This window comes from Phyllostomus hastatus, unplaced genomic scaffold, assembly GCF_019186645.2.
Source record: "Phyllostomus hastatus isolate PE091 unplaced genomic scaffold, TTU_PhHast_1.1 phas_contig_17, whole genome shotgun sequence".
In the NCBI taxonomy this organism is placed as follows: domain Eukaryota; kingdom Metazoa; phylum Chordata; class Mammalia; order Chiroptera; family Phyllostomidae; genus Phyllostomus; species Phyllostomus hastatus.
In genome coordinates, this window is record NW_025333664.1 from 11,907,471 (window position 1) to 11,935,102 (window position 27,632).

A 27,632-nucleotide genomic window follows, 5' to 3' on the forward strand; every position below is an offset into this window, starting at 1 on the left:
TCCTTCACAGAGGGCGGCTCCGAGGCCAGAGAGGCCCCCCCTCAGGGGCAGACCCCCGGGGGGCGGCCCCATGGCAGGCGAGACTGGACCCGATGTCCCCCGAGTGCCATCAGGGGCGCTCCCCTGGCAAAGGTGCCGCCCCCCCAGGTACCACTCTCGGGGAGGCCTGGCCGCCCCCTGGCTGACGAAGCACAGGAAGAGGCAGACGGCGCGTGCTCGACTTTTCAGACGTTTTATTATAAAGACGTGTGAGAGAAGCACTGGGCACTGAGCCCGACGCTGGCCGGGCCGGGAAACAGCTGCAGACGACACCAAGAACCCAAACCCAAACCAAACCCCACACCACGCACGCTTCCCGGCACACCGCGCGCCTGTCCTCCGGTCCTCTCCGCGGACAGGCGGAAGCCGTCACTGGCCGCATGAGACAGACGGGCAGGGGGTGGGGAGAAGAAGCCCCCCCCCAGTGCGGCTGAGAGCGTCCAGGTCCCGGCCGTGCGGACGGCGGGGCGGCCGGGCAGCCGCCAGCTCTGCGCGCGTCTCCCTTCAGATCAAACTTAAAAAACGTGTGCTAAGGGTCATATAAAATGCTTTTTTTTTTTTTTTACCTTAAAGGAAACTACTTCTTTCCCCCACAAAATAATCTTACAGATGTCTTCAGCACAGTTCTAAAACACGGAGTCAACTACTTACACGGAGCCAACAGTTCAAGATGTCATAATCTCTTGTTCACACCGGACAACCACGTTTGCACAACTGTGGCTGGGCTGGTCCCCGCCCGTGCATCTGGGGGTGGGTTTCCGTTGCTAAGCAACCCCTCCAGGAGGAGCAGCCCACGTGAGCCTGGGCTGGGGCCAGAGGTCCAGACGCAGGGTTCGGTGTGCAGGACGAGGAGCAGGGTCCACAGGAACCCCGGAGCAAGCAGGTCAGGGGGCGGCAGTCTCCTGCAGGTTCTTTGGGCTGGCGGCGGGCGTGGGGCTGCCTCTGCAGAGTCTGGCGAGAGGTCGAGGGAGAGACTCAGCCGTGGGGCGTCAGCGTGTCACTGCTCTCTCTTCGTGGGCGCCCTGCTTCCTGCCAAGGCTTCTTCTTTTCTGCTCTGGGCCCCTCCAGCAGCCTCAGGGAGGAGAGGGGAGGCGGGATTAGGTGAGGTAGAGAGATTTATCCCGGGGGAGCAGGCTGCGGGAGAGAGGAGGGGCTGTCAGAGCTGATGCGGCCCGCCGCTGGCGTCAAGGGCTCTCAGGGGCCTGGACACAGGGCCCCAGGAGCAGCAGGGTAGCTGCTCACTGGCCCTTCGCCCCCACCCCGGACGCGGCTGCCCCTGAGGATGAATGAGGGGCTGTGGGGGCCCCTCCCTGTCTCCCCCACCGGCAGAACCAAACACCCCTCCGGGAGTCCCGGCAGGGGGCCGCCGTGTCCTCAGTGCGGCCAGCAGGTGGCAGCAGTGTGTCCACCCTCCTAACCACCGTCACTCTCAGGGCACTATTTTCTTCCTTTTTCAGTTTTTACATGTGAATATTTATTTATTTAGTATAAATACATTTAAAACAATTCTGTTTTATTTTATTTTTTCCATCACCACTTATTCCCCCCATATCATCCTCCACCTCCACCTCCCCCCTTCCCCCTCCCGGGTAATTTTTTTTTAGTCAATGTTTCTTTTGTAAATCTCAAACTTAAGGGAGGGCGGGTGCTTTCTTTTATGTTTCTAACATAGGGCGCTCGTTTGTGAAAACACAGATGACCCTTGAAGGCCTTATACTAAGCGAGATGGGTCAGACAGGGAAACACAGGTATGGTTCATGATCTCACTTCTCTGTGGAATCTAGACATACCCCTCCCCTCCCTCCCCCCCCCCCGCCCCCCGACACAAAAAGCCCCAGTTCAGAACTACAGAGAACAGGTTGGGGGCCGCCCGAGGCAGGGGCTGGCGCGGGCACAATGGGGGAGGGGTGAAAAGGCACAGACTCCCAGCGGTAAAAGGCACCATCGGCCCTCGGGTGTGACGTCCCGCACGGCGACTACGGTGGGCAACACCGTACTGCGTGTTTGCAAGTCGCTGAGAGAGTAACTCCTAACAGTTCTCATTAAGGAAAAAACCGGCAGCTATGTGCAGAGATGGCGCTCACTGGACTTATTATGGCGGCCGCCTTAATACATGTACACATAGCGAGTCATCACGCCGTACCCGTGAGACTAACGTGTTCTGTGTCGTGATGTCTCAAAATCTAACGCACAGAAGAGGGCGCTGTTGCGGCCTGAGCTCCCTGCGGAGCTCAGGACCTGCCGTGATGGTCCATCGGAGACCCCGCCCCCGTACTCTGACTTCGGGGAAGGGCTCCAGTGGGAGCGTCTGCACCTGCTCAGGGCGTGGGGGGGACAGGCCCCGCCGAGCTGAGTCTGCCCTCTCCCCAGCACGTCAGCAGGGGGGCGCGGGCCGTGTCTGCGCGCTCGCAGTCACCGGTTGTCTCGGCCGGGCGAGGAGCGGGGAGCCGCCAGCTGGAGCTGGAGCAGCGGGCAGTGGCAGCCGACATGGCCCCGTGTCCACCTAATTCTCCCTTCCGGCTCTTTCCCACGCCCTCACCCCACGACTAGTCCACCCCCAACGTGGCTGGGGTGACGACTGACCTACAGGTGCTGATGCCACACTCCCCGCTGGGGTAACTGCTGTCCCAGTCTCCGCTGTTGGTGGTGTTGGATGGGCCGGGAGAGCGGGGTCCAGAGCCGCTGGGGAACTCGGAGATGTGAGGGAAGTCCTGCCGAGGGGAAGGGGGAGGCGGGTGAGCAACGGAGACAGAAGGGGGCGCCTGTCTCAGGCAGTGAGCGGGGACGGGGTCTGGGTGAGCCCGAGGTGTTCACGAGGCTCATCTTCGGGCTCACACACGATCTCCGCTCGGCCTGCAATGCTTCCTCCGTCCCCCCATTTGGAAAAGTCTGCGCTGTCCTAGCAGCAGCAGGGGATGAGTTTGCTCTCAGTGCCTTTCCTTTTTGGAGACTCAGTTTCCCAATCTGTAAAATGGAGTTAGTGGGCTGAGGGACCTCATGCAAGTCCTGGAAGAGTGTCTGTGGGAGCGTTAGTGGGGCCAGGCCCCGAGGGCTCTGGGGACAGCCGGGGCCGGGCTGACCGAGCAGGGGCCGCAGTCCCTCAAGCTGAACAGCAGCAGACAGAGGATGAGCGATGGAGGGCCTGGAACATGCTAAGAATCTGAACAATCTGTCTGGCAACTTGTCAGCTCTTTGCTGCAGCCAGGACCTCTCAGACCAGGTGTTCCGCACCCAGTTCATTGACGCGGTAGCTGAAGCTCAGAGAGGTCAGGCACCTGGGCTGAGGCCACACAGCTGGCGAGTGGCAGGAAGTGAATTTAAAACCCCAAGCAACCTCCCTCTCCACAAGGGGTCCCAGAAGGGCCGTGCCTACTCAGCCCTGCTCACCTGTGGCCCCGGAGGTGAAGGGCTCATAGCCAGCTGCACCTGGAGTGCCATGGGGGTGGGCAGGACAGGAGGCTGGGGGGCGGGGGACATGCTGACAGGCGGGCTGAGGAGGGCGCCCTGAGCGTGGGGGGGCAGCGGCAGCTGCTGGTGCAGTGGGGGGCTGAGTGGGAAGGAGGGTGGTGGCGGCGGGGACGCGCTTAGGCCTGGCAGCAGCGACTTGGAGCCCAGTGTCCGGGCGAGGCTGGCGGGGGTGGCCCCGCTGCGGAAGGCCTGCAGGTCAGAGGGCGTCAGGAGGGAGGCCAGGCCTGGCATGGCGTACACGGGCTGTCTGGGTGGCAGCATTTTGGCCGGCGGGTTGGCCTGAGTGCTCTTGGTCTCGCCCTGGTCTGGGGAGCTCTGGAAGGAGACAGACACCAGTCACCCTGGAGAAGATGGCGAAGCCAGAATCTGGGCTGTGAGACAGGGCCCGGGCCCTCTGTGCATGCTCCTCCCCAGCCGCTGTGCCTTTGCACGGGCGGCACCCATGATTTGCAGTGCCCTCTCTGCCTGGCCCTTTATGGTCTAACACAGATGCTATGTCCTCTGTAACAGCCCAGACAGCACCCTGCCCCACCAGGGCTGCCTGGCCATGGCCACCCTGAGCCTTCTCGCTGCTGGTGTTGGCGAAGGAGGCAGGTAGTGTGGTCAGGACCACAGGCCACATTTGAAGAGTGGCCAGACTGGGTTTGACTCCTCGTACAGCCACCTGACATGCTGGATAATTTGAGGCAAGATGCTTAACCTCTCTGAGGCTTGGGTTCTCGTTAGAAGAATGAAATGAAACAAGATACATGTAAAGAGGCCGGTGTGAGGCCGGCACGCAGTAGGTGCGCTGGAGAAATGACCACAGTATCTGTCCTTTCCCGTGGACCTCAGTGCCTGCTCCGCCCCTCGGTGGTCCCACCGTGCCTAGGAGTCCAGCGGTTACCTTGGAGACCAGGCTGGCCCTGTAGGCCGCCAGAGCCTTCAGGTATTCCTTTTTCGCCGCTTCGGTCTTCCTCTTGTAGGCCTGAAAGATCCAAAACGTGAGCAGCGTGGGGAGGGGTTACGTGGTCAGCTAGAGGTCACACCACTGCGAGCTGGCCTTCGCCTATGAGCTATTTCTACTCGGTCTTTCCCAGGGAGGCCCCTGAGACAGGTCTGCGGGTGCAGGGTCAGTGGGACAGGAAAGCTCCGGTCTGGAACCCAGACTTCGGGAGTTGGGTGGGGCACAAGACGGACTGAGTTGCTCTCGTTTAACAAACAAAGGAGGAAGCAGAGGCCCAGAATGGTTAAGTCACTGGGGAACGCAGCTGGAGAACAGCGGAATCGTGAGGGACCTGACTTCCCATCTTACAGATGGGCGAACTGAGCCCAGTCAGGACTCTGCGGGAGCCTCTGGTGGTAGAGGCTGGGCCTGGTTCTCGACCTTCCAAGTCTGTGGCTGGCTCTGGGACCCCAAAGCCTGGGGCGGGGCGGGGGGTAGCCCGGAAAGGGGTGGAGACTCACCTGCTTCTGCTCCTCTCCCAAGCTGTCCCACATGGAGGCCACGATTTTGGACACGTCCCCGAAGGTGGCGCTGGGGTTCTGCCCCTTGATGGCGGCCTGGGTGTCTCTGAAGAAGAGCGCGTAGGCCGACACGGGCTTCTGCGGCTCATTGGGGTCCTTCTTCTTCTTCTTCTTCGGGTTCTTGGCCTTTTTCCCTGGGTCAGCTGAGGGTCTCTTCTCCCCCGACATCTGCCCGGGTGACAGGAGTCAGAGAACCTGAGACGCCCAGGGACCCCTGCCAAGGCAGACCCACCCCAGCCTCGGGCAGACCTGAGCTCTCCTCAGCAGCCTCCTCCCCCCCCTCCCCCGCCGCCGCCCTACTGGTCAGGTCCTGCTCGCCCACAGGCACTGGCCAAGCCAGGAACACGGGCAGCTGTGGCCACACCGTCGGGCTAACCACTCCCTAGGCAGGGGGGGCAAAGGACAGGCAGACCAGACACACACACACACACACACACACACACACACACACCCCTCCTGGGTGGGAGCCCTGGGTTTTTTCCTTTAACTCATTAATGGCACTCAGCATGATGGTAAAGCCGATTCAAAGAAATAGGTAGAGAAACTGGTTAATGCCCCATGGAGTAATAAAACTATCACTTTTAGGGCTTAATTTTATCTCTTCTACTGGACACAAGTCATTCGTATCTCTACAGGGAAACATTAATTCACCTTGTGATCAGGCAAAAGTCGTTTACATCTCCGTCACCTTTCCCCCAAGTTAACCCTTATGGAGTATAAAAATCTCCTGATCGATAATGAAGAATGAATCAGAATAAAGTCATGCAACTGCTCCGTGCCTCAGTTTCCCCATCTGCCAGTGGGAGAGGATAATGGCACCTTCCCCAGAGAGTTGTGGTGAGGATTACATGCATTAATACTTATGTGCTTAGACCACTGGCCCATGGGAACTGTTGGAGAAGTGTTTTCTAAATGAAAAATTAAAATAAAAGCCACCCCTGCCTGGTCTGTGGTGGAGAGCAAGTTACCATGGTGATGGGGCTGGACCAGGACCCGGGGGCACCCGCCCCAGTCAGGGTCTCTGATACATGGCATGGGCGCCGTGGCCACTGCCCAGGCCTCTGCGGGGCCACCCCGTGAAAGGGGTGGGAGGCCCTCATGAAGAGGAAAGAGGGCCAGGAGCTGTGGGCTCAAGACGTGATTCTGCCGCCAGCTCATGGGGAGATTCCCAATAAGCATGTCCATCCCTGGCCCTCCTGGGCCTCTGTTTCCCACCCTAGTTATGGAGGATGCTCTCTGACAGAAGGGAGATTTGGTCAGTGCCAGGAAAGGGCCGGAGCCTGGACAGCTCACCCTGACCTGTGCTTGAAGAGGCTGGACCACCCCCGCCCCAGCGGAGGGGTCATTTTTAGAGCCCCAACAGAGGTCCGTGCTGCCCAGGGGCGCCCTCTGCTGGACCACGCATCGTTGTCAGAATATTTTCTTCTAAAAGGCCATGGTGGCCTTGAGACATGACCCTGAGATTGCCCATGCCATCCATGTCACTGGAATGACCCCCTGGCCATTCAGGAAAAAGACTTCACTCTTTTTCAGAATTTTCTCCTTCCTTGTTTTCCAGCAAAGGGTACGGTCATACCCTGTGAGTCTTCTCTAGAGGTAGGCGATGCCTGTCTACCCCGCTGACGGGAGGGCATCCTAAGACTTTGCATTTCCGCTCTCACACCAACCTTGAAATGCGCTTCTGACTCCTCCTCCTGAGTAGAGCTGGAGGGAGAAGGGGTGGCCGACTTGCTCCCTGGGGGTGACGGGGAGCCGTGGGCGAGGCCGCTCCGGAGCCCCATCTGAGAGATGAGCGGGGACTGGCTGAGGGCGCTCATGTGGCTGGCCAGCATCGCGGGGCGGCCCAGCAGGGGCCCTGGGCGGCCCGAGTCGTAGGCAGCGACCTCCGAGTGGACCATCTCCTGGATCTGAGAGAGGAGAGGGCAGGGCATGTTCAGTTAGAGAGGACCCATCCGGTGCCCCATCACATGCGCATTGCGGGGCCCCAGGGAGGGCATGTCGGTGAGAAGCGGAAGGTGACGGCTCCCTCGTTCTGAGCTGCGGTTTCCCCCTGGATCCGACAGGTGAGTGCCCCCACCACTCCGAGGCCTGCAGGGTTCAGCGCGCCTGTGGGGAGACCTGGCACCTTGGGAGTTTGCCATTCTGTTGCCATTCGACATGGACAGACATGTTCAGGATTTCAGGCCTGGCTGGAGAGCTCAGGCCAGCTGAGAATGGATCCTTCTACAATACGGAGCCTTCCCTCCTGGAACGCGGTATGTCTCTGCTTTTCTTCACTAGGCCGTGTGAGGGCAAAGAGCACAGGGGCTGGAAGCCAACTGTGTTTCGAATCCTGGTTCAGCCACTTACAAGCTGGGTGACTTCGGCCAAGTGACTTAACCTCTCTGTGCCTTGGTTCTTCACCTGAAACATGTGGGTAAGAGTTAAACCTACCTTCTAGGACTGTTCAAGATTAAATGTGCCTAGCACATAGTAAGTCCAATGTCGTATAAGGGTTTGTTAAATACAGAGGGTAAATAAATCCTTTAGTAAAGTTTTGCATTTTTTTTCCTGTAGCTCAGTAGTTTCCTTATTAACTATTTGCTAGGATATTTTCTAACTGGTTATTTTTGGAGTGTAAGAAAGCTACCGATTTTTACATACAGGCATTTCTCATACTAAGTACACATTTAGAATAGCGCATACTTTTTCTTTAAATGTTATATATAGATACACTGTTCAGCAAGGCATACCGCTTTGCATATTCTTTCAATTATTTTTATTTTCTCTGCACCTGTGGTTATTTTCTCTTTCTAATTTCTCATGTCAAGTACCTGTGTTTTTCTCTCACTTTTTCTTCATTAGGCAAGCTCATGGGTTTTCTATTTTATGATGTGGGATATTTTTTTCTCCTCAAAAGAATCAAATCTGAATATTTTTTTAAAGATTCATTTATTTACTTCTCAGAGAGAGAGGGGAAGGGAGGGAGAAACATCAGTGTGTGAGAGATACATTGATTGGTTGTCTCTCACATGCTCCCAAATGGGGACCTGGCCGGCAACCCAGGCAAATGCCTGGACTGGGAATCGAACTGGCAACCTTTTGGCTCACAGGCCAGCACTCAATCCACTTTGCCACACCAGCCAGGGCAAATCTGAAATTTCTCGTTCACCCTACTCCTTCTGTTTTCTATTTCTTTAATATCATTTTAATCTCTATTGATTTCTTTCTCTGATTTTTAAAGATTTATTACTGTTGCTTCCCTGTGAACTTTGAACTGTAGTTCTAATTCAGTTCTCTACAGAGGGTTCCTCATCTTTCAGGTCTTAACTTGAATGCCATGGCCTCAGAAACACCATCCCTGACCACTTTGTCTAAAGATCCTGACCCCTGCTGTCTGTCATCGTAGCTGGTTCCCATCATTCTTCCAAGCTGCAATTATTTTGTTTGTTTATCGTCTCTCTTCCCCTCCACGAGTAGAAGGCTCATTCACTATTGTATTACAAGTGTCTTAGGTAGTGCCCGGGACACAGAAGGTCAGCATTTTAAAAACATTTGTTAAAGGATGGAAAAAGGAAGGGAGGAGAGGATGCCACTCCTGGTAAGAAAAACTCCCCAGCTGCCTCTTTTCCTGAAAATACGGGAGGATGCGAGGTGTTTACGGCAACAGAACGGGGCGGAATCGGGGGGGACTGCAGCGGACGTGGCACTGTTGGCTCTTCCACGTCCTCCTTTGACCCAGACTTGGGACAGAACGCCGCGTTTGCCCAGCGGGACCTACAGCCCCGGAGGAGTTCATGGGCCGGTGGGACTCAGTCTTGTCTGCATCTATTTTTTTCCTTGTGTTTCCTTTACCTCATGGCAAAGACAGCACACACACACACACACACACACACACACACCCCAACAGAAAGTATACAATAAAACGATAGAAGAATAAATAAGGATAAGGAAAATAATTGTCAAAGTATATATAACAATATTGTTTAAAAATCAGGAAAATGAGTCCATTCACATTTATTTTAAAGACAATGTTTGTTCATAGACATTGCGGCTTTTTGCTTCCTGGATGCCCTGCACCTGCCCTTTGCTGACCAAGTTTCATCCAGGGATTTTTATGCCATTGTACTACAGCTCTGAGTTCTTAAGCAAAAAAATAAATAAATAAAATTAAAAAATTAAGCTTTTAATTTTTCTCCTATCGGTGGTTTACGTCCCAGATTATTTTTTTTCATTAAATAACTTGTTTCAATCATCATTTTGACAGTTGCAGTGAGTTTCATACCCCGATAACAACGGTGCTCAGACACTAAGTCCAGGTTTGCTGGTTTCACTGCTCACACCATTGGTTCGCATGCCAGGCCTTTCCCACACTTGCCTGCTTCCCCTGGGGCAGGGGTGCGATGTCACTGAGCACCCCTCGTGCTCTGCCGGTGGCCCCGAATGTCTCCTGGAGGCTCACAGGGTTCCCTCATGGAAGCCCCTGCCTCAGCTCCTGAGGGTCCGGATGCTTCCCCTTCATCTCCCAGCTCGATTGGATCCCAGAGGAAAATCAGGAAGCCATGGACCAGCGCTTTACAATCCCTTCCACAGCCTCAGAACAGCCATTTCTAAGAGGTAACAGCCCTGTCTTATAGAGGATGCTAAAAATAGTAATAATAACACTCACTATTAGATTTAGCGAGGCTCACTATGCGCTAGGCACTTCCTGAACAAATCTTTGGCATGACACTATCACTGCCCCCATTTTACAATAAAGATACTGAAACTCAGAGAGGGTAAGTGACTTTTCCAAGGTCACACAGCTAGGAAGTGAACAAATCAGAGTCCTGGCTCTGTCCCAAGACTGAGGTCTTTTCACTGCACCCACATGGATCTTAACTGGCTCTGATATGGGCGGAAGGTCATGGACCTGCTCCCACAGGGCAGCTGTGAGGGTCCAAGGGCAAGATAACTTGATACAGAGTCCGGCACATAGTAGGTTTCCTTTCCTTCACTCCCTCATGAACTTGCTGAAGGTATGAGCTTGAACCGAATCTCAAATAGGCTAAGAAGAGGTCACAAACAATGGAAGTTTCTGGAATATGAGAGAAGACGAAAACCAGGAGGAAAGCCCCAATGGCAATAAAAATCACAGGGGCGCTTCACAAACATTGGTTACATTTATTAAGTCAGTCAGTTACTGGCGAACTTCTATAAAGGGGCCACATATAAAATACAGTATTTTAGGCTTTGAAGTCCAGATGGTCTCTGTCATAACTACTCAACTCTGCTGTTGTAACACAAAATTCAGCCATAGGCAATATGTAAATGAATTGGTGGGGCTGTGTGCCAATAAAACTTTATTTACAAAAACAAGCAGAGGGCCAGATTTGGCCCATGGCCATGGATTGCCATCTCTTGTGTCAGTCGAATGCTGTTCCATGAAAGAAAGACTGGTAGAAGCACTACCCTGTATCAGGCGGCTACCAACTGCTGGGCACTGATCTCTGACCACTTTCGTTCTCACCCGGGCACGGGAGGAAGGTGGGTTTAGTATCAACATTTTACAGAGGAGGAAGCTGCAGTTCAGAAAGGGAAGTAGCATGCCCTGGGTCTTTAGAGCTGGAATTCAAATCGAGGTCCATCCTCAGGCACTCTATCACCAGGTGCACTGTCCCTGGCCACGCCCCGCCCCGGCCACCAGCTGGGATCTGGCTGGGACTCACACTGCAGCCTCCCTTTAAAATCAGAAAGGCCTGGGCTGGGGACAGAGATAGGGCAGTTGGCCGCTGTCCTCCAAATCTGAGCATCCTCTGCTGTCTTGAGCCTCCCTCTCATGTCCTTGACGGGGCCTCCGCCTTGCGCTGCCCTCACCAGATCCACCCCAGGTCGTTTTACTTCTCTAGTCCTCCCGGGTCCCCCAGATGGCTCCTGTTACTCATTCACTCACTTGTTCATTCCAAAAACCTTCCCCGAGGGCTGTTATGCCTGAGATCCTGGGCTAGATGGAGGAGACCAAGGTTAGACCGGAAGTGCCAGATCTGAGTGTGCAGTCCGATGGAAGAGGCAGAGGTGCACGCTCGTAGTTTGAGCCAGTGCAGCAGCACAGGTGATCAGAGGGACCTGGGCCAGGCAGAAGGGGGCCCTCCCGAGGCCCGGAGAGCCAGAAAGCCTTTCCCGGGAGAACACTCTGCGCCGACTCTTGAAAGAGAAGTTTGCAGAAGACAAGCAGGAGTGTGGAGGGCATTCCCTGGAGCAGGAGCACGTGTAAGGGCAGAGAGGCCTGCAGCAAGATGATGGTTCATTTTCTGCGTCAACTTGACTGAGCCACGGTTGGCGACACGTGGTCAACCACTATTTTGGGTGTGTCTGAGAGGGCATTTCTGGATGAGTTTAACAGTTGAATCAAAGGACTGAGTAAAGCAGATTGCTCTCCCCCCAGTGTGGGTGGGCCTCATCTAATCAGTTGAAGACTTGACTAGAACAAAAAAGCAGCATAAGAAGGAACTTCTTCTGCCTGACTGCTGGGACATCGGTCTTCTCCTGCCCTCAGGCTGGAACTACAGAGTCAGCTCTCCTGGGTCTCCAGCTCGCTGACTGGAGATCTTGGGACTTCTCAGCCTCCATGATCATGTGAGCCAATTCCTTCTAATATCTGCCTATCTATCTTCTATCTATCTATCTATCTATCTATCTATCTATCTATCTATCTATCTATGTGTAACCCGCTCCTGGTTACACATCCATCCTACCAGTTCTGTTTCTGTAAAGAACACTGACTACCACAAGTGGCATGATGAGCTCTGCAAGCTGCTGATCACAGCCTGGCACAGCTGGAGTGTCAGGAGGAGTGGGAGATGAGGACCAAGGGCCATCCGAGGGCGTTAGGACCCGGGGGGGCCGGGCCGGCAGAGGCGGAGGTGCGAAGCAGCTGGCTGCAGGCTTTAGGCAGATGAGGACAGCTCTTTAAGCAGACTGAGGGCAGCTCTAGGATAGCAGCAGAACGGCCTGCCTGGGGAAAGTTGCCCCAGGGCCTAAGGAGAGTCCCTGGACTCTGAGAAGCAGCGGAGACCCTGTGTGTCAGCTCCCTGGGGCTGCTGCAGCACGTGGGCACAAAGACTGGCTTACAAGAACACGGACTCCTTATGTCCCAGTTCTGCGGGCCGGAAGTCCAAATTCAGTCTCACAGGCCTCCCAGGGAGACTCTTTCCTCTTGTATTTTTTGGAGGCAGGGGGTGGGGGGAATGGATGCTGTTCTCACGTGTTGTCTCGTGGCTCTGCAGGACATGGCTTTTTCTTTCTCTGCTTCCCTCAGCACATCAGCTCCTCCAGGTGCTGGACACCCCAACACCCCTCGTATGAGGAGTTGTGGTCACGTCACCGAGCCCACCCACATCACCCAGGGTAATCCCCCCATCTCAAGATTTTCACCTTAATCTCATCTGCAAAACCCCTTTTGCTATGTAAGGTAACACACTCATAGGCTTGGGGGATTAGGATGTGGGGGACATCTTGGGGGGGGCTTATCCAGTCCACTGCACCCCCGGTGCCCCTCCCACCCCCACCACAACCTTCCCAGGGGCACACTGCTCTCGGAGGCTTCCCTGGGCTTGAAGAGGCAACTATTCGAAAAGTATTTCCTTTTAGGAAGAAAAATTCCAGCACAAAAGAGGAGAAAAGAAAGCCAATAGGAAGGCTCCCCCAGTTCCTGTCCCTCGTCCGGACTCCTTGTCAGTAAGTATTTCTAATGAACTTTCATGCCTGGCGAGACATCCTTTGCGCACTGACAAATTCCTCCTGAAATTTGAGATGTCTTGTTCAGAGTAATAGCTATGGTGCACAGGTGCCCAGCTGCTCGAGTAAGATCAGCAAGCATTTAATTGAAACAAATGACTATAATAATAGTACATTATCCCTGCAGGCCAAGCGTCATCCCAGTTTTAATTATTGAGTTAAGCGTCAGACTAATTTATCCTTTAAAGCTACAGCCCCGCTCCTGGTTACACGGACCAGCTTGTTATGAGCACGAAGGCGCCGACAGGGAAGGCTGTAAACGCAAAGCCATGTGTCCCCTTCTGGCTGGCGGTGTGTTTGAAGAGAGGTTTGTGAACACTGAATGCGGAGACACTGGCTCGGGGTGTGAGATTTCTGCTCAGCTTGGGGTAAGGGCTGTGGTCCTTACGCTTCCCAACCCTGGCATGCTCTCACTTCTCTGCTCAGAGCCTGCACTGGCTCCCTACTTCACTTCGAGGAGAAGCCTAAGTCCTTACTAAACCACAGACCCCTGGAAGCACCCCTGCCCCCACCCCCACCTGGTACCTCTCTGGCCTTCTCCCCCTCTGCTCCTCCTTCCCTCCACACCAGCTCGCTCACCCCCTTGCTGTCCCTGAAACCAAGCACACTGCCACCTCGGGCACTGCCACCTCGGGGCCCTTCCCTAGCTCGTTGTAATCACCATGTAGTCACAGTGGTGACGAGCGCTGCAAGGGAAGCCACAGGCCACCGTGAGGTGGTTCGATGCAGACTGGGGATCCAGACAGGCCTCCGTCTGGCTGGCGTGAAGGATGGGAGACGGGGCAGGAAGGGGGAGGGGGAGCTTAGAGAACCAGGCATGAGGCAGGCTGGGCAGGACCTTGAGTGCCAGGTGAAGACACCTGGACTTTATCCTGAGGGTCGCTGGGAATCCAGAAGGGTTTTAGGCAGTGTGGAGACTTGAATTTTAGAAAGGCCAGCTTGGCTGCTATGGAGCAGGTGGCAGCTCCCAGGTGAGACGTGGCACAGCCATGGCTGGAGATTCAGGTAGATGGAAAGTAAGAGGTGAGCCTGAGAGGTGCCTTGGGAGAGTCAGGATTTAGAACTGGTGGTCAAGGAAGACACGGGATCACTGAGGACGGTCACAGGCTGGTCACAGGGACAAAGAGACATGTCCAGCCAAGTGGGAGGACCAGGCAGCTGTGAACAGGCTGAGCTGGGGCTTTGCAGGTGGGGATGGTCCGTTACACGGTCTGGTGCTTGTGGGAGGGGGCACACAGTGGAAACTGACCTGGAGCCCCCAGGGGTCCCCAGCCACAACAGTGGGAATGGGGCAGAGAGACAGGTGCAGGAGGGCCCTGCAAGGGGACCAGGAAGAGGTGGTCTGAGCAGTGGAGGACACCAGGAGCATTAAGGTCACACAGTCATATCAAGGGAGCAGAGTGGGAAGAGAGTTTTGGGAAGAAGGAGGGTCTAACACAGCCAAATGTCAAGTACGATAAAGGCAGCACGTGCCCCAAGGATTTGGCAATGAGGAGGCCACCAGGGCCCTGAGTGGAGCAGTTTCATAGTGGGGAGGGGGGCAGAGTGAACGGGAGGAGGGGAGTACAGACACAACCAGGTCATTGACCTCTCCTGGAAGCTCCCCTGGGACCATGAGGGGATAGGTGGGACAGGGGACAGGTGGGACAGGATGCAAAGGATAACTTTCTGTTCAGATGCTAAGGGGAAAGTGCAGTGGTGGAGGGTGGGTGTTCCTGTCTCAGTCGTGCCCCCATGGGGACCTTAACTGCAGAACCGATGGGCCCCAGCCTGGCTGTGACACCCACGGGACACGTTCTCAGCTCTGACCTCAAGCAACCTTGTCCACGGTCCTGGGAGGTAGACGCTGTCCTTCCACTTTACAGATGAGCGGATGGAGCCCCAGGGAGGTGAAGCCCGTTGCTCCCTGTCTGCAGCTCATCCGGAGCAGCGCCAGATCCCAACCCCAGGGCCTGCCCGCCCAGCCCCGACCCTGGAGTCTGAGCTCTTCGCATTGCTGAGCGCAGCGGGCGCCATGTGGGCTGGGCCGGCCCGCAGGGACAGCGTGCCTGGTTGTTATCACCACACAGGAGTCGGCACAGCCTGTCTGTCCTGTTTTGACTCCTGCTGAACTCTTGGGGAACCGTTTGACAAAAACCATGGCAAAGCACCAGGAACCTCACTGTCTGCCTGTCTATCCCACTGGAACTTAAGCCCCAGGGGTCAGGGACCGTCCTCAGCTCAGAGCTTAGGAGAGTGCCCGGTACACAGTAGGGGCTCAATAAACTGACAGAATAAACGAGAAAGGAGACGAGTGAATCCTGACGAAATGAAGCCCGGAAACGTCACGTCTGGCTCAAGTGCACCTTCAAGTGCCAGTCCCAGGGCTTGGGTTCAGAGACAGGGCGTTATTGCTCCTCTAGATCCCCACACCCAGGCCCCTCTTTCCTATTACCAGCCTAGTGCCCCACCCCAGGCCACTGCCAGGGGCTCTCCTAGACCCCTACTTGCTTTTCAGAACTCAGATCCAGTGTCACCACCTCCAGGAAGCCTTTGCTGGCACCCCTGCCTAAACCAGGGTCCCCAGTTATTGCCTCTCATGGCACCTTGTTATTATTATTCTTATTGACCTTGTTAGAATTGCAATTATGCATTCTCCCTCCCATGTGAATGGATCTGGTTGTGTGCTCCACCTGTGAAGGAGAGGACTGGTTTTGCTCAGGGTCATTTTCCCGGTGTCCAGCCCCACACCTGGCACACAGCAGGCACTCAGTAAGTGTCAAAGGAATGAGCCAGGTAGGCCTGGGAGCTCTGGGCCCCAGAGGGGCCACCTCCCCAAGCTCCAGGCCAGGCGCATGGATTCGAGCTCCTAAGTGGGACCTGCCCGCCCAACTCTAAGCCTTCGCAGCGTGGCATGGTCGGGCTCCTGCCTCCTCCCAGCCTCTCCTCCTCCAGCTCCTCCCTGGTGGTGCCCACACTACGTGTGCCTGCCTCTTTGCCTTTGCTGTTCCTTCTGCCAAGGATGCCTCTCACGTCCCCACATGCCTAGAGACGGGCTGAAGCCAGCGGGCCCTGTGTGCCTCTGGGGACCCGAATGTCCTCCACCAGCTGCTCATCTCCTGGGCTTCCTCACTTTGAGGGGCTCTACACGGGGCAGAGGTGGAGTCAGGTTTGCATTTCAGAAAGCTACCTGGCTGCTGTGTGGGAGTGAACCAGCTGGTGAATGGGCCAGAGGGGGAGACAGAAGCAGGGAGACCAGGTCAGAGACTTCTGCACCAGCCCAGACAGTGACGGGGGTGTCCGAGCTGGGATGGGACAGTGGGCCTGCGTCGGGGACAGTGGAGCAGGGAGGGGTTCAGGAGGCAGGCTTGGTGTGCCTCAGAGGTTCCTGGCAGGTGCTGGGACTCCCGCTTGAGAAGGAGACACAAGGAAAGAGAAGGGTTACTCACCCCCTCCCTCTTAATGCTCAGCGTTCTCCATTCTGAATTAGCACACATGCTAATTAAAACCATCTTTCCAAGGAATTTATTATAGGATATTCCAGGCTAATTATAAATTCTCTGTGGCTGATCCTGAGTAGTTAGCTAATGCGGTGTTGAAATCTCTTTGGCCACCCTCGTTTAAATTATTCATCAGGCCCTGCAACAGTTGTGAACTGTAATTTAAACAGTCAGCTCATGCATATTCAATTACTACAACAAACACTGGTGTGTTTTACTGCCCTGACGCTCAATATTTTGTATCCTCACCCGTGTTTACATGTTGTCACGAGCTCCGGAGGAAAGCCTTGCCTGTTGAAGTTCCTGGTTAAGCCGAGGTTGCCGTGCCTGGGAGAAAGTTGGAGGTAACAGGCAAATCTCCAATATCCTTTCTCGGAAGAGCTGCAGGAGGTCGGGCTGGGAGGGTCCAGGGAGGGGAGGCCCAGAGAGGGCAAGGACTGGCCTGAGGTCACACAGTGGATCCAAGGCCCAGACAGGATTCGGAGTTCTGGGGTGGTTCCCGGCGCCTAATCTGCCACAAGTTAACTGGTGCAGGGGGCTGGGGACAGGGGGCTCTGAGGAGAGGCTAGCAACGTAGAGGAAGCCGGGCATTCTGTGCAGTCCAGCCCTTTAAGGACAGTGGCCAGATGTCGCCAGAGCAGGTAGAGCTACTCGGGGCAACAGGATGCTTTAGAATCCAGGCTGCGCCCACCCTTAAAGTCAGAATTCCCACCACTCCGCGGCTGTGAGCTCTGGGGCCCTGCAAGCTGTGAATCGCTTTGAAGGCTCCACACGCAGCTCCTCACGGATTCGCACACCCGACCCATGAGGCCCTGGGGCGACGCCCACTGTCACAGCTGCGAAGACTGAGGATCAGGGCAGAGCGCGCCTCTCCTCCCTCCGCTGACACCCCACCCTCAAAAAATCACTTTCACAGCCCTTCAGGGACCCGTCCCGAGGGAGTTTTACACTGGAGGCAAACCAGAAACAGCCTAAATGTCTGTCAACAGAACGCTGGCTACATGTACAAGGAATCACCATTGTGACAGCGGAATGTTCTGCAGATAAAAATAAGGGCGTGACCTAGAATTACGGGCACGAATGTGCATCCAGGACGACTGTCTGTCGCAGGAGCTTGGCAGGTCCAGAACAGACGGGGAAGCACAGGAGGAGACGCCGCGTTATGGTCCCAGGTACGTGAATTACGTGTGTACAAGGCACAGACAGGGCTGCCAAGGTACCCAGCAAATGGCTAGGTTAATCCTAGTTATTGTGGATGGCTGTTTTTTTTTTAAATTTTTTAACTTTTTAATTTTTTAATTGAATTTTTTATTTTAAATCATGGATGGTCGGTTTTAAGGATCTTTTATTTCTTCTTTGTATTTGCCTGTGTTTATTTATTTATTTTTTTTTACAATGCACATACGCCATTTTTAGAAAAATCAATAACATGTTTTCGGAGGAAAAAGTGAAAGGTGTGAGAACACTTCATTTCAAAATTTATAGAATGGGGCGAAAGCTGTACTCAGAAAAGATGTACAGCCGTAAACTTTTTATTATTAAACAATAAACGATAAAAGTAAATGAGCTAAAGAATCTAAAATAAAAATTTTAAACAACTACAGAAAGAGATTAATAAACATAAAAGGAGAATGAATAAATTAAGAAAAAAGGAAAGTGAGAGGATTAAAACATAATTCTGATTAAAACATAACTCTGTTCCTTGAATAAAATTAGTAAAACCAGGTGGATAAACCAATATCCCAGAGGAAGCTCTGCTAAAGATAAACATGAAAAAAGAGAGAAATTACGCAACTTTAGGACTATGAATGGGGCATAAGCCTATAACAATTACAGGATAATACTAAATACATTTCAATGGCAATAACATGGATCTCAGTATAATAAACTACTCATTTTATGAAGATGGTATAACCTGTAAATGGTTATGTAGATGAGAGTACAATCTGGATTTTGATACAGAATTATGAGAAAGCTATCTTATGAAAGGAAAATGACAGATCCATTTCATTATAAAAATAAAAAAGAAAAATATTAAATTAACTAATAGTACATCAAATCCAGCCTCATATTAAAAATTATGTATTTGTGTGTATGTTTCAATATGTAGGTATATGTGCATACCATAACTAAGTAGAATATATTAATACTGGGAAATCTATTACTAAAATTCATCACTTCAGGATACTAAAGAGGAAAAACTGTATAATCAGCTCAATACAGACTTAATAGGCATTTGCTAAATCTCAACCAAAATTATAAGTAAACTGGAAGATGAAAAATTTTTTTAAAGTATGCTGAAGAAAACGGACTTCACGCCAAGGGTGAATCTGATTCCCGTGAAATGGGGGGAGAAGCAAAGGTCACTGGCAACAACGGGTCACCACTGTTTAGTGGACGGAAGTCCGACCCAACGCAACGGAGCAATGAGAAATGCATCACAACCACCAGAAACATCTTTGTTACAGATGTGACATCATTTTGAGAAGCCCCCCAAACCCCAGTTAAATTTGAGACAGCCAGATAAAAATAAGTCTAAGAAATATACTGATTTCTTATTTACCCAGAAAACGTTAGCAAGCACAGTTGGAAAGCTCTAACCATAAAACAATGCAAAAACAAAATTCTAAGAAATAAAATTTATTAAAAACACGTTAAACCCACATAATTATAAAGAGAGGGGAACTAATTTAAGTAAGTGGAGAGTCACATTGTGTTTCTGAATGGGACAAATCACTAGTATAATGATACAAAATAATTTTATTTTGTAAATTTAATGAAATTCCAATATAAAAAAGTAAGGGTTTTGTCAAAGTGACTTTAAAATTCACCTGGAAGAAGAAATGAGTAAGATTTGTCAGAAAATAGCTGAAGGCAAGGACTTTGAAAAATTGTGTTGCATTAAAACATACTTCCAAGCCAGAGGAATTTAGAAAGTGCAATAAGGACATGAGAAAAAACAGATAAAATAATGGAATGCAGAAGAAAACCCATATAGTTTCAAGTATATTTTTGTAGCATACCTATTTAGTAACAGATTAAGTCAGTGGGAGAAATGATGACTTTTAAATAGATGATATTGATAACCATTCAGCATTTGGGAAAATAACATTAGAACCAATGTGATATTTTGTTGGAGGAGGGTTTTCTAAGTTTCCCACTGAAGGTGGAAACCATAAAAAAGCACAAATTTAGGTACTCAGAAAATGTGGAAAAGGTTTAAAAAAAACCCCATTACATGAGAAAGAAATAAGCTGAGAATAAATATTGTCAATGTATACGACAAAAGGGATAACATTCTTCATATATAAAGAGCTATGCTAAATCAATAAAAACTCACAAGTGCCCCATGGAAGACTGGGCAGTGTGAAAGAAAAGAGCAACCACAAGGGGAGTAATGAAAACGTGCAGCTACTGTGCTGGGTGTGAAGTCGGTGCCACAGCAGACTGACGAGGCCTTGGGCCCACAGTACGTGACCGCTGATTGGGAGAGCGCATCACAGCCAGTGTGCCCGAAAGGGGACTTGGGAGCATAGAGCACCTGCCTGCGGTGGGCACCCCCGAAGGCCCCTAGGGAAGTGACCTTGTCCACCAATACTTTGGCAGGTGGATTTCTTGGGGGAAACCAGAAAGCATACAGAGTTTTCCACGTGGGTGGACAGGGAAGAAAAACAAAGGCAGCTCACACACGGAGTGCTTAGAGACAAATAATCGCATTGCTATGGCTACCATGCTGAGCGTGCTATAAGCATCATAGCATTTAATTTTCCGAACCGCCCCGTAAGGATTACTCACATGTCTGTTTTACACATAAGGAAACTGAAGTTCAGAGGGGGCAGGTAAGATGCTCAGTATGGCAAGAAGCTGGAGGAGCTCGGGCCCCTCAAAGCCCAGTGCCAGGGACATCGATTCTGGCAAAGCGCTGACCTAGCTCAGCAGGGCAGTGGGCACAGAGAGATGACATGAGCACCCAAACGAAGGGGCCACAGCAGTGGTCAAGCCTGTCATTGGCTGGACACTGGTCACTCGCGTTGTGGATACTGATTGGATGGCAGCCTTCTGCCATGTGCTGGGTACAGTGAACATGTGGTACAGTGAACATGTGGTCCCTACCACATTTGGGAATGATCTGGAAGGAGGTTATGGGAAGACACAGTTCCAGGGTAGTGTGCTCAGGTCCCAGGGGTGGAAAGTAGCAGAAGGGTGTGGCCAGTTTGCTGGCTGGAGTTACTGATAGTCCGCTTCTCCTAGCAAGGAAGACCACGTCAAGGTCATAGGGCAGATGAAAGGGAGCAGGGAAGGGGGTTCTCATGGGCGAGGGCCTGGGGGCCCGAGGTACAGGTTCCCAAGGGAGAAGAGGAGCCCTGTGGCATGAGGAGTGACCATCTCAGGCTGACCCTTTGGGCCCCCACTGTCAGGTGGGGGCCCCACACTTTGCGGGCACACACAGATCCCCGCGATCCTCCCTGTCCTGGGTGGTCTTTCTTTCCTTCCGCCCCACTGTTTCCAACTCTGCCCAGGCCCTTGGTGCACGATTACCCGTGACGCTTCACAAGCAGAAGATATTCTGCAGTCTAGGGAGATCTGGTCTGGCGCCCTTCTCATCGTGGGCTGGGGACAGTCCCCAAGCCAGACTGTCTGTTTCAAAGCCTGAGCCAATGGGAGGCACGAGGGGCTGGGAAGAGTCAGGAAGCACCGGCAGAGGTGTGGACACTCTGGTTTCTCTGGGGGAAAGGTTCGCAAGAATCGCAGGTGTGATGAAATCCTCAAGGCAAACAGAAACCCAAGGGACTGTTCCGTGTGTCCTGAAGACATCAGAGAATTCAGGGCTCTGCTGAGGGTGACAGCCACCCAGTGGACCTGAGCAGGGCGAGAATGCCCTTGGGTCCGGGTTAAACCTGGGTGAGAGTCTAGGGTGGGTGGGGTGTAAGAACCCACGTCAGGCCCGAGTTCCCAGCTGACGCTGATCCTGCTGGCCTTAGGACCTCACTTCAGGTGCAGATGCTGCTGGGACCCCCCGAGCCCCCCACTCAGATCAGTTCCTGGGAGGGCTGGCTGTCAAAGGCTTGCAGCTGCCTCCCTCTCCAAGAACTGCCCTTGACCAATGGGAGCCGTCTTGCCTAGAGAGTTACGCAGAAGCCACACTCCCAACCTAGCCTGTCACTCACGATTAACTCACACCTCACACTGGGGTACCAATGCCAGCCATGCTGTGGTCTAATTCACGCTTCAGAGCTCCCTGTGGGACCAGGCCGACCTCCCTCTTGCGTGGATCTGAATACCATCTGGAATATCTCATTTACTCCTCGCCACAGTGCTGTGAGGAAACTGTGGCACAGAGAGGTTAAGCAACTTGGCCGAGGTCACACAGCTGGTTACACATGCAGCCGTCTGGCCCCAGTGCACTCTGTCCCAACCCATCGGGCTCTCTGCTGGCCTGTGGCTCTGCTCTGCCACCCCAGTGACAAGCACCCCCTGTAGGGCCCACCCATGAAATGCTCTGGAGACCTCTCTGGCTTCATCTCCACAACTCCCACTGGTAATCTGGGCCGTGTCCCATCAATGCGTGATGAGGTGAGGCTGGGAAGAAAGAGACTTGCCCCGCACAGTTTGTTAGTGGTGGCAGGGACAGCACGTGAACCCAGGTTTCCTGCCTCCGGTCTCCCCATCAGTCTCTGGGGTGACAGGGAAGAACAAGCAATGGCTTATCCAGGACAGTGTTTTCAGGGCCCCAGCACACCAGGCCCACAGCTGCATCCAGCAGACCGGGCCCAGTGGCGTGTCCTAACTACTCACCCCAAATTCCTCTCCCTTGTCCTTGCCACCAAGAGTTTGGAAAAACAGCCATTAAGGCTAACTGGTTTTGCCCCTCCTGCCTAATTCTGTCTTGGTGAGAGCTCCAGCCACCCCCCAGTGGATGGCGGGGCGGGGGTGAGGGTCCCACCTCCCAGCTCAGAGGCCTGGGGCCAGGGGCTGGGTGAGCGATGCTTCTGTGCCGTGAGGAGGGCGCGGAATACTTCAGGTCAAGAGAACAAGGTCCTCGTTGTCTTGCCCCCACAACTTCCTGGCCGCGCGTCCCTGGACCAGCCACTCGCCCTCTGAGTCTCAGGCACATGTCGTGACCGAGGAAGGTTCCGTGTCCCTCCAAAGTCAACGGGAGGGTCAGAGGACAGAAGGTGGATGATGCCATAAGACAGCATAGGCTTCGGGGTCCCCACCGGCGTACTTGCCAACAGTGATGTAACGGCACTCTGCACACCATTTGTGAAGTGTCCGCAGAGGCAGCATTTACTCTTCATTCATTCCTTCACTCAGTCAGTCAGTTGGCAAACTCATCAGGCACCTGCTACATCCCCTACGCGAAGCTAAGCACCAGCAGCATTTCACTAGCACGTTTGCTTCTCGCAACCACCCTGTGGGTCAGATAGCATCTCACTGGAGGCTCAGAGGAACAGTAACACCCTAGACCACCCACCACGGCAGAATAGATGCCCCGGGACTCCAGACTCCTGGTTCAGGGCTGTGGCTCGGACACCAGGCTGCCACCTCATGGCTGGTCACAGCCCAACCCAGCTGGCGCGCTAAAATGTCCCACAGGACGCGCTTCTCTGCAAGTGCTCCCGCCCGCCCCCCCCAACCCCCAGCATATTGACAGTCTCTTCTGGAGCTTTAACATTTAGATGAGTTTTATTTGTCTCGTTGGCTTTTATGAAGACGCCAAGTTCTAAATGGACAAAGCCGTGAGATGAGAGAAAGAGCGCCGAGACGGACTTTTTATTATCCAGCCAGAGCAGGGGCGAAATGACTCCAATAGATCTCCAATTTTATGTGCTCCAGACACTCTGCGGAGCCAGAGATGGTTTCTCAGCGAGGCTGGCGGTACATTAAAAGCTCATTTTCCCCAACATGGTCCTGAATATGTAGTCGGAGCCAAGAGCCATTACGCCGGGTAATATCGAAGCTGCCGCTGACGAATGTGGCCGTGATTTTTCCTGAATTCTCCCTCATGGCTTGGGAGCAGGTCTCAGAGGGACAGGCTCTCTGCCAAGCTTGGCATCTTGCCCGGAAGGAAGTTCAATGTCTGGCCTTTGCACCCGTCACAGCCAGAGGGTCGGGACTCCTACTAGGAGCCCGGCAGGGGGTGAGAGGCTGGGCACCAGAGGGCACCTGAGCCATCATAAAACATCACCAACTGTTCTGTGAATCCCAGCAGAGCAGGTGGCGATTGGGTCTGAATAAGAAAGTGCAGGCAGGTGGGCAGTTTCCTCCTCTCAGGCTTCTGCTGCTGTTCTCTGGCTTCTAAGGCCCAGCCCCAAGGCCACCCCCTCCAGGAAGCCCTCCCTGCTATGACTCTCCTCTGAGTTCCTCAGTACGCATCTGTCCCTCATTCCAAACTAGCACCTCACGCTTCATGCAAGGGTTCCTTAGGAACTTAAATGGCTTGACTCAGAGTCAGACAGATAAAGTGGGTCAGGGTAGATATTGAGTAGGCAGGCTGGGGAGACAGCCCACCTGGGTTCGAATTTTGGCACCGCCATGAGAGTTGTGTAGCCACGTGGTTTACCGCCCCGTGCCTCCGATTTCTCAGCCGTGAAATGGCGGTGACGATGGCACCTCCCCCTCAGGGTGTAGGATTAAACAAGATACAAATATAATGGGCTTACATGGATGCCAAACATCCATGTAAGTGTGAGCAGATTACAAGTGCAGATAATTCAACCCTTCCTTTGGGAAAAGTTCACCAAGAGGATATGAGCTCAAACAAGGTGTGGTCCTTGCCCTCCAAAGGTCAAGAACAGGAAACGGTGACCACAGTGAGCACGGGCAGTGCTCCAAGGGGTTGACCTCACAGCTCTGTTCTTGGAGACGTTCAGGGAGCTGCCAGCTCTTGCCCAGCACGAGGGCTGTGAGGCTGAAATGAGCCTAGTGGGCACCAAGCTAAAGTCACGGCTGCTGTCACCTGTCCCCCTCCCCCAGGCTGTGAGCACCCCGGGACATCCTCATAGCCTGAAGGGTGCAGAGAGCACAGGGCTTGGAGTCAGAGGCCCTGGTTCAAGCTCCAGCTCCACCCTTTTTCTTGCTGCGTGACCTTGGACAAGTCTCCCATTCATTCAGCCCGTAAGCAGACACTGAGGGTTATCTGCCAGGCGGGCCCTCTGCTGGGTGCCGATGCCGGGCACGCAGCACAGACCTGGCCTTCAGGCTGTCCCGGGCTGGTAGCGCATCTAAATTCAGGCTGATCCTGCCTCTATTTGAATATTCTTTTATTGATTCTAGAGAGAGGGGAGGGAAGGGAGAAAGAAAGGGAGAGAAACATCCATCGGTTGCCTCTTGCATGTGCCCTGACTGGGGACTGAACCCACAACCCAGGCACGTGCCCTGACCGAGAATTGAACCTGTGACCTTTTGGTTTGCAGGACAATAACCAACCCTCTAAGCCATACTGGCTAAGGCTCTATTTAAATTTTTGATTTACTGTTCATCTTGGGTTTTATTTTTTGTGTGTGGTATTTTTGATTTATAAAAAATAGTACATGAAAATATTGTCTTGATTACTGAGTTTTTTGGTACTCCCTTAAATTTTGTGATCAAGACTAGCATCTCACGTGCCTCACTCTGCTCCCAGCCCAGAGGGTCCAGACAGCCTCGGAGAGGAGACGTCTTCTGAGCTGGGCTCTGACGCTCACCAGGTTGCCAAGGGGGACAAGCCTTCTCAGCAGAGGGAGCAGCAGGCAGTGCTTCCCAACCAGGGGTGGTTTTGTCTTCCAGGACACGTTTGGCAATGACGGGAGACATTTTTAACTTTGATTTTGACAGGGGGCGTGCTATTAGAGGCCACGCATGAGGGCAGAGGCCCAGGACGCTGTTAGACACCCTACGATGCACGGGACATTCCGCAGCAGAGAATTACCCCACCCAAAACATCGGTAACGCAAAGTGGAGACTTCCCACACCAAAGCGCAATGGTGAGAAACCTCATGGCATCAGGCCCCCTTGGGATGATTCCTTGGCCTAGGTCTCAGTTTCTGCATCTGAAAAATGGGGATAATAACGGTGCCTACAGCCGACGGTGGTTGAAAGGAGGCAATGGCACCAAGCTTGTGCACAGCAGGAGCTCAATAAATGTCCCCGCCCCCTCCTCTCCTCCTCTGAACACACTTCAAACTTTAGAGCAAACAGTTCTCAAAAGAGACAGCATCCCAGAGTTCCAAAGGACACATTTTGTTCTTTTTCGACCTTTCTCTTAGTGAAAACCACGAGTCTTATCTCTCAACACCCGTAAGGCTGTTCACGGAGAGCTAGCCTGCGTGTTGGCTTATCTCTGGCCTGAGTTTTAACAGGGAGTGAATTTTTATGACCGACTTCTAAACCTTTGCAAAAACCATTTTTAAACGAAAAAAAAAAAAAAACCAAAATGCTGACAGGTTCTTAACTACTATAGCTGCTAAATTAAGCATGAGGGATGGGGTAACGGGGGGCGTGCAACAGAAAACAAAAATGCCCTAAAAGAGTTAGTGGAGGTAAAATAATGTTCATTAAAAATAGAAAAACAAACACACAGAAAAAAACCCTTTTGTGTTCAACTTCACACTCGTACATCATAATGTTCCCGTAAAAGGCCATTTCCCCCTGAGATAATAAAAGAATTGAATTTTTCCTTATCGGTCATCTATTTTTCTAGCTGAAGCTATTACTCCCGCTCTGGGGTTGCTAGGCAACTAGAAATATTAATAGCAGCTTTTATTAGCTTAGCTTTTGCAGCCGAGTACCAGAATGAGAAAATGGGAAACATAAATGTGTTACATAAATCTTTCAACCTTTCAGAGCCGGTGTTAGTCTCTGTTTTCATAATGATTTATTGAAGTGATGGTTCATTTATGAGAAAGAGGAGTGTGGGATAAGAAAACCGAGCGGTCCCCTGAAGGAGTGTTTGAAAATAAATAATTATAGCAGGGGAGCAAAAGCTGTTCAAAGCCATTTTTCTGAGTTTTGTAAAATGTAAAAAGACATATTTCTTTCGCTTACTGCCTCTGAAAAATGGGCCAGGGGGAGGGAGTTTCGGCTGGACTCCGCTAAATACGAAGGAACCTCTAGACCTCTGCTTACCCCCATTCAGGGTCCTCAGAGGCCCGGCTGGGGGATAAGCACCCCCCCGTCTCAACCCCAGAGGGAAACGAGAAGAAACATGGCACCCGGGAGAAGCCCACGCTGGAAGTCTCCCGTGGACCCCCTGCTTCGACCACGATGGAGCCGGCCCTCCGGTCTTGCACCCGGAAGAGGTGGGTTGGGGACCGTCCTTACAAGCAGGGGCACTGTCACTTCGCTGCCGCTCTCAAGCTGCGAGCCCGGACTGGGATCCTGGAGTAAGCGACATGCCCTCACATGGGTCCCCCAGAAGGGGCCCCTTCCCCAGCTCCAGCCACCTGGGCGCCTGGCCCACCTCTGGCACGCCCCCTGCCAAGGACCGGCCCCCATTGGAGAGCCAGCCCGACTCCAGCAAAGGCCACCCCAGTGGGTCAGATTGGACAAACAGAGCTGTAAGGCTGAAGCCGCCCAAACCCTATCAGTGAAATGAACCGATTAACAAATAGAGTAGCTTACATTTATTGAATGCCTACTGTGTTACATTTATTGAATACCTACCGTGTGCCAGGTACTAGGCTGAGTACTTTTCCTCTATCTGATCATTGAACCTTCCTAAGTTTCTATGAGTCAATCCTATGACTTCCATTTTACAGATGAAGAAACTGAGGCTCAGGTGGGATGAACCCCTTGCTCTGAGCCACAAGGTGGAAGGTGACAAATGGTGGAGCTGGGTTTGGCCTGGGGTCGGTCTAACCCTAGAGCCCACGTGCCTAACTACTAGGGGATGCTGTGCATCCAGAAAACAAAAACATGTAAAAACAGCAAAATGCTGTCACAGTGGATTACAGATCCGGCCACCAGCCCTGCCTTCCCCGCCACGCCCTTCTGCGGTGCGCCTCTTCCGCATCTCCCTTCCATAGGTGGGGCCTGTGTCACTGCCCCTTGAATCCGGGCTTGGGCATGTGACCTGGCCAATGCAACAGTAGCAGGAGGGGCTTGCCAAGGGCCTGCACACTGGGGCCTATCCTTTCCTGATGCTCCGGGAAACCCTGGGACCGCAGCCAGGTGAACAAGGCCGGGCCACCATGTGATGACAGACCTGTGGCCAAGTCACCCCCACTGGCCCCAGCTGACACAGGGTCAACCGCCCAGATGTGAACAGGGTCAGCCTGGGCCTCACAGCCCCAGCCGTGCCGTGAACCGACTCCAGAAACCAGCCAAGCCGGTCCAGTTGAAAAGAACTGCCTGAGGAGAGGCTGGGCAGCCTCTCTCATGGGGACGATCTCTAAAGCAAGGGGT

General features: G+C 53.0%; 1 protein-coding gene across 4 annotated transcripts in view; it reads right to left on the minus strand.

Moving 5' to 3' along the window:
* Window positions 1-459: 459 nt before the first annotated feature.
* Window positions 460-27,632, minus strand: part of TOX2 (TOX high mobility group box family member 2) — a 107,431-nt gene continuing 80,258 nt past the window's right edge. For 2 of the 4 annotated variants that reach the window (XM_045832991.1, XM_045832989.1), the window contains 6 exons: window positions 6,681-6,920; window positions 4,954-5,181; window positions 4,394-4,474; window positions 3,427-3,822; window positions 2,627-2,750; window positions 460-1,173 (listed from right to left, as the gene is read on the minus strand). In XM_045832991.1, the coding sequence (XP_045688947.1) occupies window positions 1,037-1,173; window positions 2,627-2,750; window positions 3,427-3,822; window positions 4,394-4,474; window positions 4,954-5,181; window positions 6,681-6,920 (1,206 nt within the window). In that variant the 3' untranslated portion in view covers window positions 460-1,036. Of the gene's footprint in view, window positions 1,174-2,622; window positions 2,751-3,426; window positions 3,823-4,393; window positions 4,475-4,953; window positions 5,182-6,680; window positions 6,921-27,632 lie in introns of all 4 variants that reach the window. The other 2 variants (XM_045832990.1, XM_045832992.1) reach the window with 2 other exon arrangements.